Raw genomic sequence first — 13,778 nt, 5'->3', positions numbered from 1 at the left:
TCCCAGGAGGATACAAGGGACGTCCCTCTGTACATAAACAGTTCTGCATGGTGCCCCCATGTAGCTCTACAGGGGAATGAAAAGCAGATCATAACTCTACCTACCTGTTTGTTGTACAGCTACCTCTTCTCGTATGAGTAAAACAATGACAAGTCAATGTGTGAGTCCTGCTAACTTGGGGTTGGGCCAGGTGTTATCTTTACATTTAACCATTGTAAGGAAAAATGTACGCACACACTTAACCCTGGATCAGGCTGCTCTGTGCTTGGCTGGCAGGACTGGCTAGACTGTTGAGGAGTCTCAAAAAGATCCTGACTTGCAGCATAGCTGGACCCCTCGGCCCCCTGCCACATGTCCCCCTCCTCCTCCTCGCTGTTCATGACACGGTTCTGTGTCTCAGGCTCTATTGAGGTATCCATGGTGGTCTGCAGGGTGCTGGTGGGGTCTCCACCAAGTATGGCATGCAGCTTGTTGTAAAAGAAGCAGATCTGCAGCTCAGCTCCAGATCAATTGTTGGCCTCATGATATGCCTGTTCCTTCACTTTCACACGGCATTGGTGCTGACATCCCTTGTGCAATCTTTTTGTAGATGTCCACGTTTCTACAACTGGGTCCATAGCTGTGCCTGTGCCGCCTCTTCTCTTCACGGGCCCAGGAGATCCGATACTTCCTGTCTATTCCAGGCAGGAGAGTGTCTGGAGCATGAAGTAGGCACCTTCAGCTGGGCAGTTGCACACAACAATGGAGAGCTGTTAGGTGTGCTTGCCAAGGTGGGCAAATCAGAAAAGGCATTTCAAAATGGGTGTTTTTTTTGTGGGGGCAGGCAGCTTCTAGTCTCGGTCATCCCTGGGCAGTGGAGGTCACAATTGTGACCAGAATTGTGGGCCAGCTGCTGCAGGACTGTTAGGGTTGAGATAGGTCACACACAGTACCTACACTCACCATGCATCAACCTCAGTGGGTCAACCCTGGCTCCACTTGGTTCGTGGAGGTGGTGTTATTGCATCAACGTAAAGGGGTGCATGTGTTAGCTGGAGACAAATTTGAATGTAGACACATGCACAAATAGGTTGATGCAAAACAACTTACATCAAACTAACTTTGTATTGTAGACCAGGCTTTAGAACTAAGGACCATAAATGTGTATGGAGTGTGGTGGAGAATGGGAGCCAGTGGAGGGACTTAAAGCAGGGTTGACCTGAGCAGAATAAGGGGCCAAAAAGATGATCTCTCCAGCAGCATTATGAATGGGCCTTAGGGGGACAAGTTGAGCATCAGAAAGGCCCCAAGAGGTTAGCAGTGTAGACAGACGGTCTGTAAGAGTGTGTTCAATATACATATTAGCTCATGATATACCAGAAAATAAAGATATTTTAACTTTAACATAACTTCACTGTAAAGCTCTTCTTTCTACAGGGATGAGCAACTGGCTCTCTGGATAAACTAGACTTTTTCACAAGGACTATTCACAATATGAAGCCTAGTGATGGGGCGGCTGCCTCTCTCTGGCAGAAAAGGGGTTAAAAGTAGCCTTAGGGAAGCTGCGCTGGAGGCAGCCAATTAGAAAGGGGCTGAGAGGAGTAGCCAATCATGGCCTAGCAGGCTCATATAAGAAGGGCTGCAGGGCAGAGCAGAGTTCAGTAGCTGACTGGAGCTTGAGGAGAGAAGACCAGGCTCCTAGCAGGAGGAAGGAGCCCCAGTACCTGGGACAATTCAGTGCTACAAGCAGGGACCAGGGGAGCCAGAGAGAGCGCTAGGGCCTGAAGCCCTGAGATAAGGACAGAAAAGGGTGCTGGAGCCACATGGGAAGTGGCCCTGGGACAAAGGACTGTAATTGCCACTGAGATAGTGGCTGGATGGAGATTACAGGTCTCCCAGAAGGGGAGAACACAGAGTGTGGCACAGCTGGAGGGCAGTATCACTGAAGAGGATGCCGCAGTCCTGGGAGTACCACAGGTCCTGGAACGAAAGTGACAGCGGCGCGGCACTAGCAGAGGAGGGCGCCCTAGCGAGCAGATCTAATTCCCATGAAAGCCAGCAGAAGGCACTAGAGTGGCGAGTCCCACCCTGTCATAAGCCTAGAGAGGGGATTTTGGGTTTTCAATTAATCCAAATTCCTCCATGCACATACTATACCACTGTGATCACCATGGTATCTGATTACCTTCTAGATTTAAAATCCCCTTACATACTCCCTAGGCTCCCTGTCTTCTTTTATAAACACCACTGAAACATTTATATAGGACTTGACATTTTCAAAGAAATGAAATTACATTATCTAACCGATTCTCATAACACTCCTTGGAGGCCATCCCCAACTTGGTGCTTTGCCTTTTTGATCAGGAGAGCTAGATAATAAGCCTCCTTTCAAGTCATGGATTACACTTTTGAGCACACAAGAAAGGCAGCCCCCCCCCACCACCACCGATGCAGTAGATACTGCAGCAGCAGTTCTTAGAACTGATGGTCAGACTTTGTTCTATTTGGGATTTGTTTACTTGGATTCCATAGGGCCCACCTACCATGCTAGGTGCACCGCACAATTAAAACAACAATATATGGTACAAATATTAAAATAGCATCATTCTTCTAGGTTGGCTAATGACAATGCAGTTTGATGGGCTCCCACACTCAACTACACTCCCACCCACTCCAAAGTCTCCACATACGCTTCACCCACACATTTCAGTTTGTGTGTTTCTGTGGGCTCTTGCCCCATGAATGTGGAATCCAAGATGGTGACAACAGGAAAGAGAAGAGATGACTAACAACTCTGTGGGCTCTATTTGCTCCCTCAGGTAGCGTCTGGAAAAATGTCACCTCTCAGCTCAGTAGTAAATGTACAACACTGAAGTGAAATCCGAACTTTGATGCCCAAGCTCAAAATGAACTCCTGATACAGTGATGTGCCTGCACATGAATCTGGACTCTGAAAAATTCAGCAGTTCTCCTGTGTATCTCACAGCATCTCTCCTGTGTATATAAACCACCTACCTGGCACAAGTTAGGTTAGTTTATATTCACTGGCTGGCTGGAAATTCTTCACACCGAGGGTAATAACGAGGCTGGTTGGATGACATTCTAAACAAAAACTTGCTCAGCAGACACACAAACCACCAACTAAAGCGAGCTCCACCTGGGCAAAACCCCGCAGGGGGCTCAGAGTGCTTCCATCCACAACATAGTACTTACATTTTCTCTGAAGATAAAAGCCAGGATTGCAGCTGAGAGCTCTGCCAGGAAGATTAACAAAATAAACATGAAGAACTGGAAGAAAAAGAAAAGAGGCAGACAGCCATTAAGTATATGCCACAAACAGTAAGAACAAAAGTTTTCAGAATCACCATAGCAATAGAGAAAATGGAGAATGAAGCTTTTTTTTTTGAGAGTCAGTGAAAGGGTATAAACTAGGGCCAGCCTAGGGCTGGTCTACACACAGAATTTGTACCACAGCAACTGTATTGGTTTAGGAACTGATATAATGAAAGCAGTACAACTCCCTAGTGCAGATGAAGTTATACCAGTATAAAGGTGTTTACATGGTACAGCTTATTCCTGTAAATGTAGGGGTACGTATATAGACTGATATGAGCATCTTTGTAGTGCTAGAACTATTTCCACACTAAGGGGTTGAACCACTTTAACAACATTGGTTTCTAAATTGATGTAAAGTGGTACAAATGCTCTAGATAGGCCAGTCCTAAGTTGGTTAAATCCCACAGCCCTAACTCACAAACACAACCATGATAGTGAAGGAGATCAGGATTCAAAGACATGAAGGCCTGATTCTCATTACAATATGGCCCCTTTACATGGCCGCATCCTTAAAGGGAGTATAAAAGTAATTCCTTCAAGATTTAAGAACCTCAAGATGTTCTCAATACTGGAGTGAGAACTCAGTAATGATTTAGGATTGGCCTGATATGTGGAAATGAGGAGTAAATAGGGGACACAGGCAGGACTGCATGACCCAGGGGATAATAAACATATGGAACAAGTTACTGATGCAGGTGGCTTAAGCAAGAACTAGAAATGAACTCAAGATACACCTGGAATTGTTTCTGTGGAAGGATAGCAGTGAGGACCTTTTTGAAATAGCAGTAAGTTGGATGGGGCCAGAAGGATTTTTCTGATCCCTAGCTAGTGCGTTATGAATGATGTCTGGAACATATTGCCTATGATTTAGCAACAGTTTTCAGCAATAGAAAAAGAATTCAAACTCCCTCCTTGGAATGAACAGGATAATTTTTCTGGTGTCAATTATTAAAGCTGTAGATGATTTTTCCTGTTGGACGGCTGTATCCACTGCCCCTTCCAATCTCCTTTCCTGCCCCTGAATGGGAAGCAAAAGAAACAGCTCCTGGGGTCAGATAACAGAACAGGGCTTTAAATCTAATAATTCCTGTTAGTTGACCCACTGGCCCATTGAACTATAATCTGTTCTCATTGGCTGAGACTGCTAAATGGCTCACTCCACCCATTCACAAATTGCTTCTATTTTTAGCTTCACAAGAGGAGAGCAGAGAGGTAGTGATTAGAATGAAAGATACTATGCAAATCTACAGCACCGTCTATCAAAGGATCTCCCAATGCTTTTTAGGTGAGTCTAAGGTGATCAGTGATTAGCAAGGTTGTTGGATTAATTACATATTCATTTATTGATTACTGGCAGATACACTTTCACCCAAACACTAATACAGGGCTAGCATAGCAATGGTTGCAGCTGCTCACAGATTATCTAAGCAATCATAATGCATCATTTATCATCCCCAAACTGGCTTGCCTTGAACAGCGCAAACCTCTTGGACTTCCCATACTCACTGTAAAAATGTCAATAGTGATTATTAGGGCAAGAAAACAAGAATTCTATTTTGCAAAAAAAAAATTGAGGTTTTGAATTTTGTTTCCACCAGAACAAAAAGGAGAGTTTTAAAAATATTTTTGGGTGAAAACTATGAGAGAACAGTCACTCCACTCACCCCAGAACAACCAATAGCCCAGTGGGATACTCGGGTTCAAATCCTGGCTCTGCATGATTTACATCCCAGATGAGCATCCAAGCCAGCTTGCTTATTGGCTATTCTGGAGTGAGTCTCTCTATCTTGTTTTGACCAGAAATTCCACCTGAGTAATCTTCCCAACTAAAGTCATATGTTTCCATAAACACTTTTGATTTTGACTTATCGGCATTTTTGAATTTCTTATCACTGCATCTCAACTGCCAGTTGACATTTTAGCTCCGCTAGAACTTCAGCAATTCTCTCTCAAAGGACACAAACTTCAGGGTGACAATTTCAGGGGCTGGGGGCAGGAGCAGAGAGAAAGAGGGACTGATGATATGCCATTCTGCCTTTCCTTAGAAATTATGCATGTATACATACCCACATTTGGCTAAAATCCACCCAGCTGAAGTCAACAGAAGTTGCACCACTTATGCCAGGGCTGAATTTGGACCAATGGGGAAATGTTATTCACAAGCAAAAAAAAAAAAAAAAAAAAATTGTGTTCATGTGTTTTTGTAAGACAAATATTCTCTCTGAGCAGTTTGGGCAGCAGTAGATAAGAGAGCTCTAGGATATTCCACAGGTAAGTTTGTTTCTAATGTGCAGAAGGCCTGAGTGTGCTGCTTTGTGTGTCCAATGCTGGGATAGCCTCAGGTGGCTGGAAGCACTTCGCAGCCTGGTGCTTGCTGCAACACGTTGAATACAACAGTGAGGTTTTGCACCAAAATAGAACAGCACCAAGAAAAACAAACAGCTCTGCAAACACAAGGGCCAGAATCTAGAACCTGTCTGCAGGAGCATCTCCCTTACTCGCCCTTGTCTCTGTGACCCTCTTGCCTCGTGTGTACATTTGAGCTAAAAGCTTCAGACATGCATTATGTATCTGTGTGAAATCTCTCTCAGGCAGCTCTGACTCATCAATTTTTGAACAACTTGTACATGGACTTGATTTTATCTAGGGTTACCGTATTTCAGCAAGCAAAAAAGAGGACGGGAAGAGCCCCGCCCCAGTCCTGCCCTAGCCCCGCCCCTTCCACTCCCTCCCACTTCCCGCCCCCCTCAGGACTCCCAACCCTCCCCCTGCTCCTTGTCCCCCGACTGCCCCCTCCTGGGACCCCTGCCCCTAACTGCCCCCCAGGACTCCACCCCCTACCTAAGCCTCCCTGCTTCTTGTTCCCTGACTGCCCCCTCCTGAGACCCTCCCCCCATCCTAACTGGCCCCCTAGGACCTTACCCCCTACTTGCCCCCTGACTGCCCCAACCCTTATCCACACCCCCACCCCCAGACAGACCCCTGGGTCTCCCACGCCCCATCCAACCACTCCCCACCCCCTGACAGCCCCCCCCAGAACTCCCGACCCATCTAAACCCTTCTGCTCCCTGTCCCCTGACTGCTCCGATCCCTCTCCCCACCCCTGTCCCCGGACAGCCCCCCCACTCCTTGTCCCCTGACTACCCCTCCTGGGACCCCTGCTCCTAACTGCCCTCCAGAACCCCCACCCCCTACCTAAGCCTCCCTGTTCCTTGTCCCCTAACTGCCCCCCCCCAGGATCTTACCCCCTACCTGTACCCTGACTGCCCAAAACCTTATCCACACCCCCACCCCCAGAAAGCCCCCCCGTCTCTTGACTGCTCCCTCCAGAACCTCCCTGCCCCTTCTCCGACCCCCTGGCCCCCTTACTCTGCCACTCAGACCAGCATGCGGGGGAGGAGGAGCAGGGGGAGGAGCTCCAGACTGCCGGTGCGAACGGCCGGCTGGTGATCTGCGACTGAAGGGAGGGAGGGAGGGAGTGCTCTCAGCTGCAGGAGAGAGGAGGGGGAAGTGGAGGAGGGGCTCTCTCTGGCTGTCGGAGCCCCATGTAAGTGGCACCATCCGTCCGGCTGCCCTGTCAGCAGCGCGTGCTCTGCTGGGGGGGAGGAGGGGGTAGGAGTCCGGACATTTACAAATTCCCCCTGGACACTATTTTTAACTCTAAAAGCCGGACATGTCCGGGGGAATCCGGACGAATGGTAATCCTATTTTATCAAGCACCTTCCCCTGATCCTACTGCCTTGGGAACCACACCCCTCCTCAACTCCTGCATGGATATTCCAGCCTCACAGGGATACATTTACAGATTATTTGCATTTCCATCACCTAAAGCCTAACTCCCTCCAGACTCTTGGTTCTCACACTTTCAAACTTTCCAAGTTCATCTGGTGTGGTCTGTAACAAAATACATGCTGGACTGTATCTGATACCATATGGACCTCACCACACCCACTTAAACAGGTATTTTATTGCTAGTGGATTTGGGATAATAGGGAATGGGACATATGGAACGTCACCACACCCTCTTAAACAGCAGTTTGACTTTGCTACCAAAACATCCTGGATTGCCTTGAACAAGGGAGCATGCTATTCCTCACTAGATGGTTACACTTAACTATCCCTGCCTCATAGTCCTATGTTACTTCCACCCCATCTATTTCTCAGATTCCCAGTGTAAAATAAAATAATAATAAAAGTAAATAAATAAAGCAGGCGGGCTTAGAACTATCTTTGAGAAGCAGAAAAATAATAACCATGAAATTGCCTGCACTGCAATATAAACAGAACACTAGGGACAATATTCAGGCTTGGTGTAACTCCACTGACATCAGCCTGGATAGACCTAAATTAAAAAGAGATTGCACCATTCACATACCAAAAAATGGTCCAAGATCTCGCCTCACGTGACTGAAGTTCTAACTCTCATTAGGATTGAATTTCAATTAGTCTCATAGTTATGGGGCCTGATTCTCCACTCCATTACATCAAGTTCATACTGGCATTGAACCATTGACTTCAATGGATTTATTCCTAGTCTTCCCTAGGATGAGCGAGGGAAGGATCAAACCAGTTGACTCCCAGAAGGGAAGCATGTGCTATTATCGAAGGAGGAATTTGGGAAGGGGCGGGGTAGGAAAGGAAAGGAGAGTTTAGCTCAGTGGAGTCTGTCAGATCTCCAGGGATACTGCCAGCTTCTCCTTCCGCCAGTTTAATGTTCATGTTCTGGTAAAATTGTGCTATGGGGCAGCAGCTGCTGGTGCTTTTGCAAGGCTCTGTAAGTAAGATATGATTACAAAACACACTAAAAAATCAAGATTTAAAAACAATCAACAAACTCCGAGGGAGAAACAGAAGGTTGTACTTGATAAAAACAAGAAACAAAACAACAGAGCTCTGTGTTCAATCACGTAACTGGGAATGTTTTCCAGTAAGAGATAATGGCAGGAAACCCTGCAGGATCAGTTCTTGCAGCAGAAGTCAAAAATGGTTATTTTAGCGGTTAAGAGTTTATAAACAGTGCATGATGCCTACACAGATTTTAAGGTTTAACCCTATCATTTAAGGGAAAATTGCTCAATGAAGCTTTTAAATCTGGGACTTCTAAGAAGTGGAGAAGGATGTATATTGGTTCAACCACCTATCTAGAGATGCAATGGAAAGTCCACCAAGCAGATCTCAGCTGGGAGGTTTATACCAACTGATAGGACTCTATTATAGATACTCTACCCTGCACATTCTCTTTATTTGAAATGGCCCAGTAGGAAATCTACTCACAAGTTCATTACTTGCCCCAATGTCTACTCATATGGCTTGTAATATACTGGTAAGGGCTGCTTAATGATTCCTATGAACAGAGTAAGGAAAATGTTCCTGTTCTACATCAGAAGAGAATGGGTGGGAGCAATCCATGGTTTGATGTGCATGAGTATGTGTTGTAATGATTTGGCTCATACGAGGGTGTGCACATATTACGGCCTTCTGCTAGAAGGAATCAAAACTTCTCAGCTGTGTCTGATGGGCCCTATTACTGTAGAAAGCTGAAGGAGATTCTCCTGTAGCTCAAGTGGTAGACGTGGGAAGATTAGACTTCTTCCCCTTCTGCTGCCATGAAGTTCTGAGAGACCATAGTGGACAGAGGAGTTAAAAGTGCTCAGTGGCCACAGCTTTGGTACAATATGAATGTGCATCCCTGAATGCAGCCTGCATTCAGGATAAACAGGCATATGTCCTTAATACACACATGTAAAATGACATGCCCTCTCAGTTGGGCCTGATGCTACAAGCACAAAACTCGAGTCCAAGCTCCCTATTTGCTGCCGGGTGCAGTTTAAGGTGTTGGGGACAATCTTTAAAGTGTGGGACATGTTTATTAGAGAGCCTGCCTTTTACCTCACATCCTATCACAGCAATTAAGATTGGCAGGGATGCTCTTGCTGATAATCCCTGGAGCGGAATGCACTGGAACAGGTAGAACTGCTTTCTCAGCTGGGGGCCCTGCGCTTTGGAACTCAGTGCCCCTGCAGGTCTGACAAACCCCCGAGATAGTTTTTATTCATTTAGAACATGGCTAATTTTGCTTATTTCCTTTTGTGATAGCAGTGCCAAGACTTCTTCCTCCACTCGGAAGATTTGGGATTTTGTCACGTGGCATTTAGTGAACTTAAACAGCAGGAGATTGCCATGGGAGAATTTCCCCAGTGTACAGGGAAAATCTTTGCTGGCACAAAGTGGCAGAGGCATCTCCCCATCTCCTGTACTTCCCTTCTGGGGAAAGGAAGGAAGAGGGTGTTGCAAGGAAGGAGAGGGGTGTAGTAGAGTGAGACTCCACTATACCCGATTCACAACTAGCATAAGGTTCTTGAGGGACTGTGTGTCAGTGGCATAAGTTAAAACTGGCCCCTGCACCTTTAACTTATGCCAGAGTTGGGCAACAGAGAGTCATGCCCCCATCTCCACGGAGCCCACACAGAGATTGGGTGCAGGGGAGAATCGAGTTGTCTGCATTTCTGACTGTATTAAAGTGCTTTAAACACTACTAACTATGTAACAGAAGAAAGGCTGCGATGAGACATGGTCACAATGATCCAGTATAACATAATCACTCTCCCCAACAAAACACCATAGCCCATGCTCTCTGAGGACACTAGAATAACAGAGGACACGCTGGGACACTTACAAAAAGCAGGAGGCATTTGTTCTCACGGACAGCACCACAGCAGCCGAGAAAGCCCAGCAGGAAGAGCATTGCTCCCATGGCCAGCATGATGTACGCCCCCGTGAAGAGCAGAGGATTGGCAGCCACAATCTCTCGAAATCCTGTAGGATCCACAATGACCCAGATCCCAACGCCCAGCAGGCAGGCCCCTCCCAGCTACCATGGGGGAGAGAGCAGGAGAGGAAAAGAGGAGAGAGTTAATAATCTGATGACAGACTGGATTCTTAAGCAGATTTTGTCCAAAGAAGTTCCCTTCAAGTGCTCTTGCTCCACAGCCAACGTTCTCTGAAAAGCATGCGACTCTGCTTACGAATGATGCAGTCTCCACAGCTCTTTCCACTCGTTTTCCCATTACTGGGAACACATACAGCAAGCAGTGTCTTTGTTTCTTAAAACTTACCATGTCACCTGCACCAGCTGTATATTCCCTGACTAAAGTCACAAGGCCAAGTCCTCATCTCTGTGCAGAGCCCGACTCCCTAGATTTACAGGGGAGAGTTCCAGTGGGGGAGGGAAAGGAATCCTTCCCACAACAGCTATTGTGTTTCCCCTACATGGGAAGAAACAGCCAGTGATTACACCAGCCTGGACTAGAACCTTATTCCTTAGGCGCTACAAACATCGGTCTTGTTAGCTGCTAGCAGTAGTATCCTCTCCGTGGGCTCACTGCCAACTGAGTCAAACTCTGTGCTGGCTAGCTGAACATGGAGCTGTACACTTTTCAGTCAGGGTTAATACAAAGCTGAAGAGATCTTCTGCATAATGGCAGCTTTGCCAAAGCACAGCAGGTCCTGTCAGCTCATCTAAGGGGAACACCAGGGAGCTAGAGACTGACAGAAACTTAGTGATGTGGCGCGGTGGAAAAGAGAGCATGCAGGGGTAGAGATTTCCAGAACACTTACAAATATGAAGAAATTGAAAACAAACATCAGGTACTTCATGCAGCTCAGACAATCCCCCTCCATGGTCTCCAGGCTACTCGATCCAATTATTCCTGCAAAACAACAATGCTTCCTTAGCACGTACTCCTGTTACCTGAGTGACATAAGCCAGTTTCCCCTTCTATTTCCCCAAGGCCCTATGCAGTTCATTACACAGAAGGGCTCATTTCTTACCTGAACAAGGTACCATGATACAGGCTAATAGGAGGTAATGAACACTGCTAATATCCGGTATATTCTCCCCAGAGTGTAGGGGTTGGAATGGGGGAGGGAAGGTGAAGATTGCAACAGATCGAAACAATCCCTTGCTCATAAAGCAGAGCAACAAAAATAATCCTTGTGCAAATGAACCTTCAGCCCTTTGTCTTGCCAAACTCCCTACCAATACGTGGGGCACTGTGCACATCTGACTACATGGCCTAAGAATCCTGCACTAACCAGCAAATCCTCAGCCATATGCTCCGCAGGCATAAATCGCATAGCGCCGTTGACTCCACACAACCATATGGAAGTGGAGCACAGGGAGTGCGGTGCCCGCTCAAAGGGTTTGCAATGCCTGTATCCCATGAAGCTCCATTCTGTATAGGCTCATTCTTCAGAGGAAAGGGAACAGAGATAAAGAAATGTTCCTGGCAGATTTTAGAAGCTAAAGGAGAAGTGGGAGTGGGGATCTTAGATCCATGACTATGAGGATCAGCCTGCAGGATTCACAGATCAGCAGTAACTGGTCTGGCATCCACGGATTCCTTCCTACAGCCTATTTACTCAGGCTGGGGGCAGAGGGCCTTATTCTCTGCTAGCGTAAATTGCCATAGCTCCACTGAAGTCCTGGTGCCCCACACGCTGTCCTGCACACTTCTGTCGCAGGCAGAGCCCATGGACACAGATGTGGCAGGATTTGTTCGTAAAGGAAAATACAAACACAGCTGAACTGGTTGTGCGACTCCATGTGTGAAGTAGATTGCAAGCTCTTCGGGCAGTAATTTATTATTATTTAGCATTTACACTGCAGCAGGCCGAGGGCTCCCTTATGGCGGTTGCTGTTAGAATACAGAGGAAGACAACCCCTGCCCCAAAGAGCTTTCAGAAGTGGTCCCCAAATCCGTAATGGAACCTGTCTGCCTCCCCAACCTCCGGGAACCATGGTCGGGAGCCGTGGTGAGGAGGGGGGCCATGGTCAGAACCTGGGCTGGGAGTGCAGCCCATGGTCGGGGCTAGGAGCAGGGCCATGGCTGAGGCCCAAGCTGCTGCTGGGCCAGAGCAGGGAGCAGAGCAAGGCTGGGTGGTGCTCCCTTCCTGCTCCCCCAGCCTCTGGGGGCTGGCCCTATCGTGTCCCCTGAATGTTTCTCACAGGGGAGCATGCCCCACAGTTTGGGGACCAGTGGCTTACAGTGTGACAAGATGACTGTCTCTTCACATAGGTGGGTAGATCACCCAGCACCCCAATGGCACAGGCAAATAATAAATAATAATAATAATAATAATAATAAAGCTCCAATTAAGGCCAAAAACATTACAGTTGCTATAGCTCATGGAAGTGCATTCACATGTGTGCAAACACACGGGTGCACAGTTTTACTTGGCTCCCTGAAGTACACTCCTAACTGGAATGGAGCCTATAGATTCTTTACCCTTCTCTGCTCCTAAAAAAACGGCCTCCAATTACCTACTATATTTGAATTGAACCTGTTGGAACCCCTGCAACACACATTATCCAAGGTTTTGAGGAACAATTTTCACAGATCAAGCGATAAATCCTGTCCTTTCACTCCCTTGTTGTTTTTACTAATCCTCAGAACTTGAAGCTGCTGTATTGCCGCACCATGGTCCTTCCCTCCGTGACCATGGTAACTGATTTGCTTTAGCAAAGCTGCTCAGAGAAGCCCTTGACAGGCTGCTCTCCCAGCAAGGGGCTGCCTCAGGTAAACAACAGAGTTCACATAGTGTTTTTGTTTGCTGCACAGCATCTGACTACTTAAAAAATTAAAATTAGTCCCTTCCTGTCTTTGTAGAAGAACAGGGACTTCTGCAGTGTACACTCACACGTATGTACACACACACACACACACACACACACGCCTGCCTGAAAAAGCAAAGGTGCTACAGCACATGCACAATTCCTTTCTCCCTGGATTCCTGTTATGCAGGGAGTGGCATGTGGTCCTGTACCACCCTGGGATTTCCCCTACACTGAGAGAATCTTCAGGAGACCAGTTAAGTTAGCTTTATAGCCTCTTTGTGTTGCTTGAGGAACACACAGAAGCTGTGGTGGCCCTGAAAATCAGCTTAAAAGCTGATTTACTGACTGCTATGGAAAGTGATTCTTCCACTCAACAATGACTGATGGAGTCTCACATCAATGTCGCTGTACAAGGATTCAGCAGCTGCTGTAGGTGAGCATGTATGTTGAAGGTCAGACCAGCACAAGAACTGCGAACACAGTTACACGTGGGACAGACAAGATTGCCTGTGTCCATTGCAGGCTGTTGTATTCCTTGCATTGTGCTATCCATAAGGTGTTAATAGACCTTGCTTCAAAGCAGTTAATGGAGACCTGATGCCACTTTGCTCTGTCATGGGCTGTTGCTTCTCAGTTGCTGGTGTCAGCCTGAGAAGTTTTCGAGTTTGACTTCAGTGTGTCTTTATATCATTTGTACCGGCTACCATGAGACTGGGTGCCTTACTTTAGCTGACCAAGAAATATGGCCTTAGGTATTCTTGAGCCATAGGAATGAGATGCCAGACCAACGTAGCTGAGCTTTTATGAGCATGCTTTGAATGCCAGACATCCGACAACAATTAAGGAT

The 13,778-nt window shown here is 46.9% G+C and overlaps 1 protein-coding gene across 6 annotated transcripts in view; it reads right to left on the bottom strand.

Annotated features, from left to right (window-relative positions):
* Nucleotides 1-13,778, bottom strand: part of TSPAN18 (tetraspanin 18) — a 190,131-nt gene that overhangs the window by 23,504 nt on the left and 152,849 nt on the right. For all 6 annotated transcript variants that reach the window (XM_024100492.3, XM_005302221.5, XM_024100494.3 and 3 more), the window contains 3 exons: nucleotides 10,933-11,024; nucleotides 9,992-10,186; nucleotides 3,193-3,267 (listed from right to left, as the gene is read on the bottom strand). In XM_024100492.3, the coding sequence (XP_023956260.1) occupies nucleotides 3,193-3,267; nucleotides 9,992-10,186; nucleotides 10,933-10,995 (333 nt within the window). In that variant the 5' untranslated portion in view covers nucleotides 10,996-11,024. The remainder of the gene's footprint in view (nucleotides 1-3,192; nucleotides 3,268-9,991; nucleotides 10,187-10,932; nucleotides 11,025-13,778) is intronic.

Source organism: Chrysemys picta, chromosome 4, assembly GCF_011386835.1.
Source record: "Chrysemys picta bellii isolate R12L10 chromosome 4, ASM1138683v2, whole genome shotgun sequence".
Lineage (NCBI taxonomy): Eukaryota > Metazoa > Chordata > Testudines > Emydidae > Chrysemys > Chrysemys picta.
The sequence above is the reverse complement of the archived record's forward strand: the minus strand, read 5'-3'. Positions and strand labels throughout refer to the sequence as shown.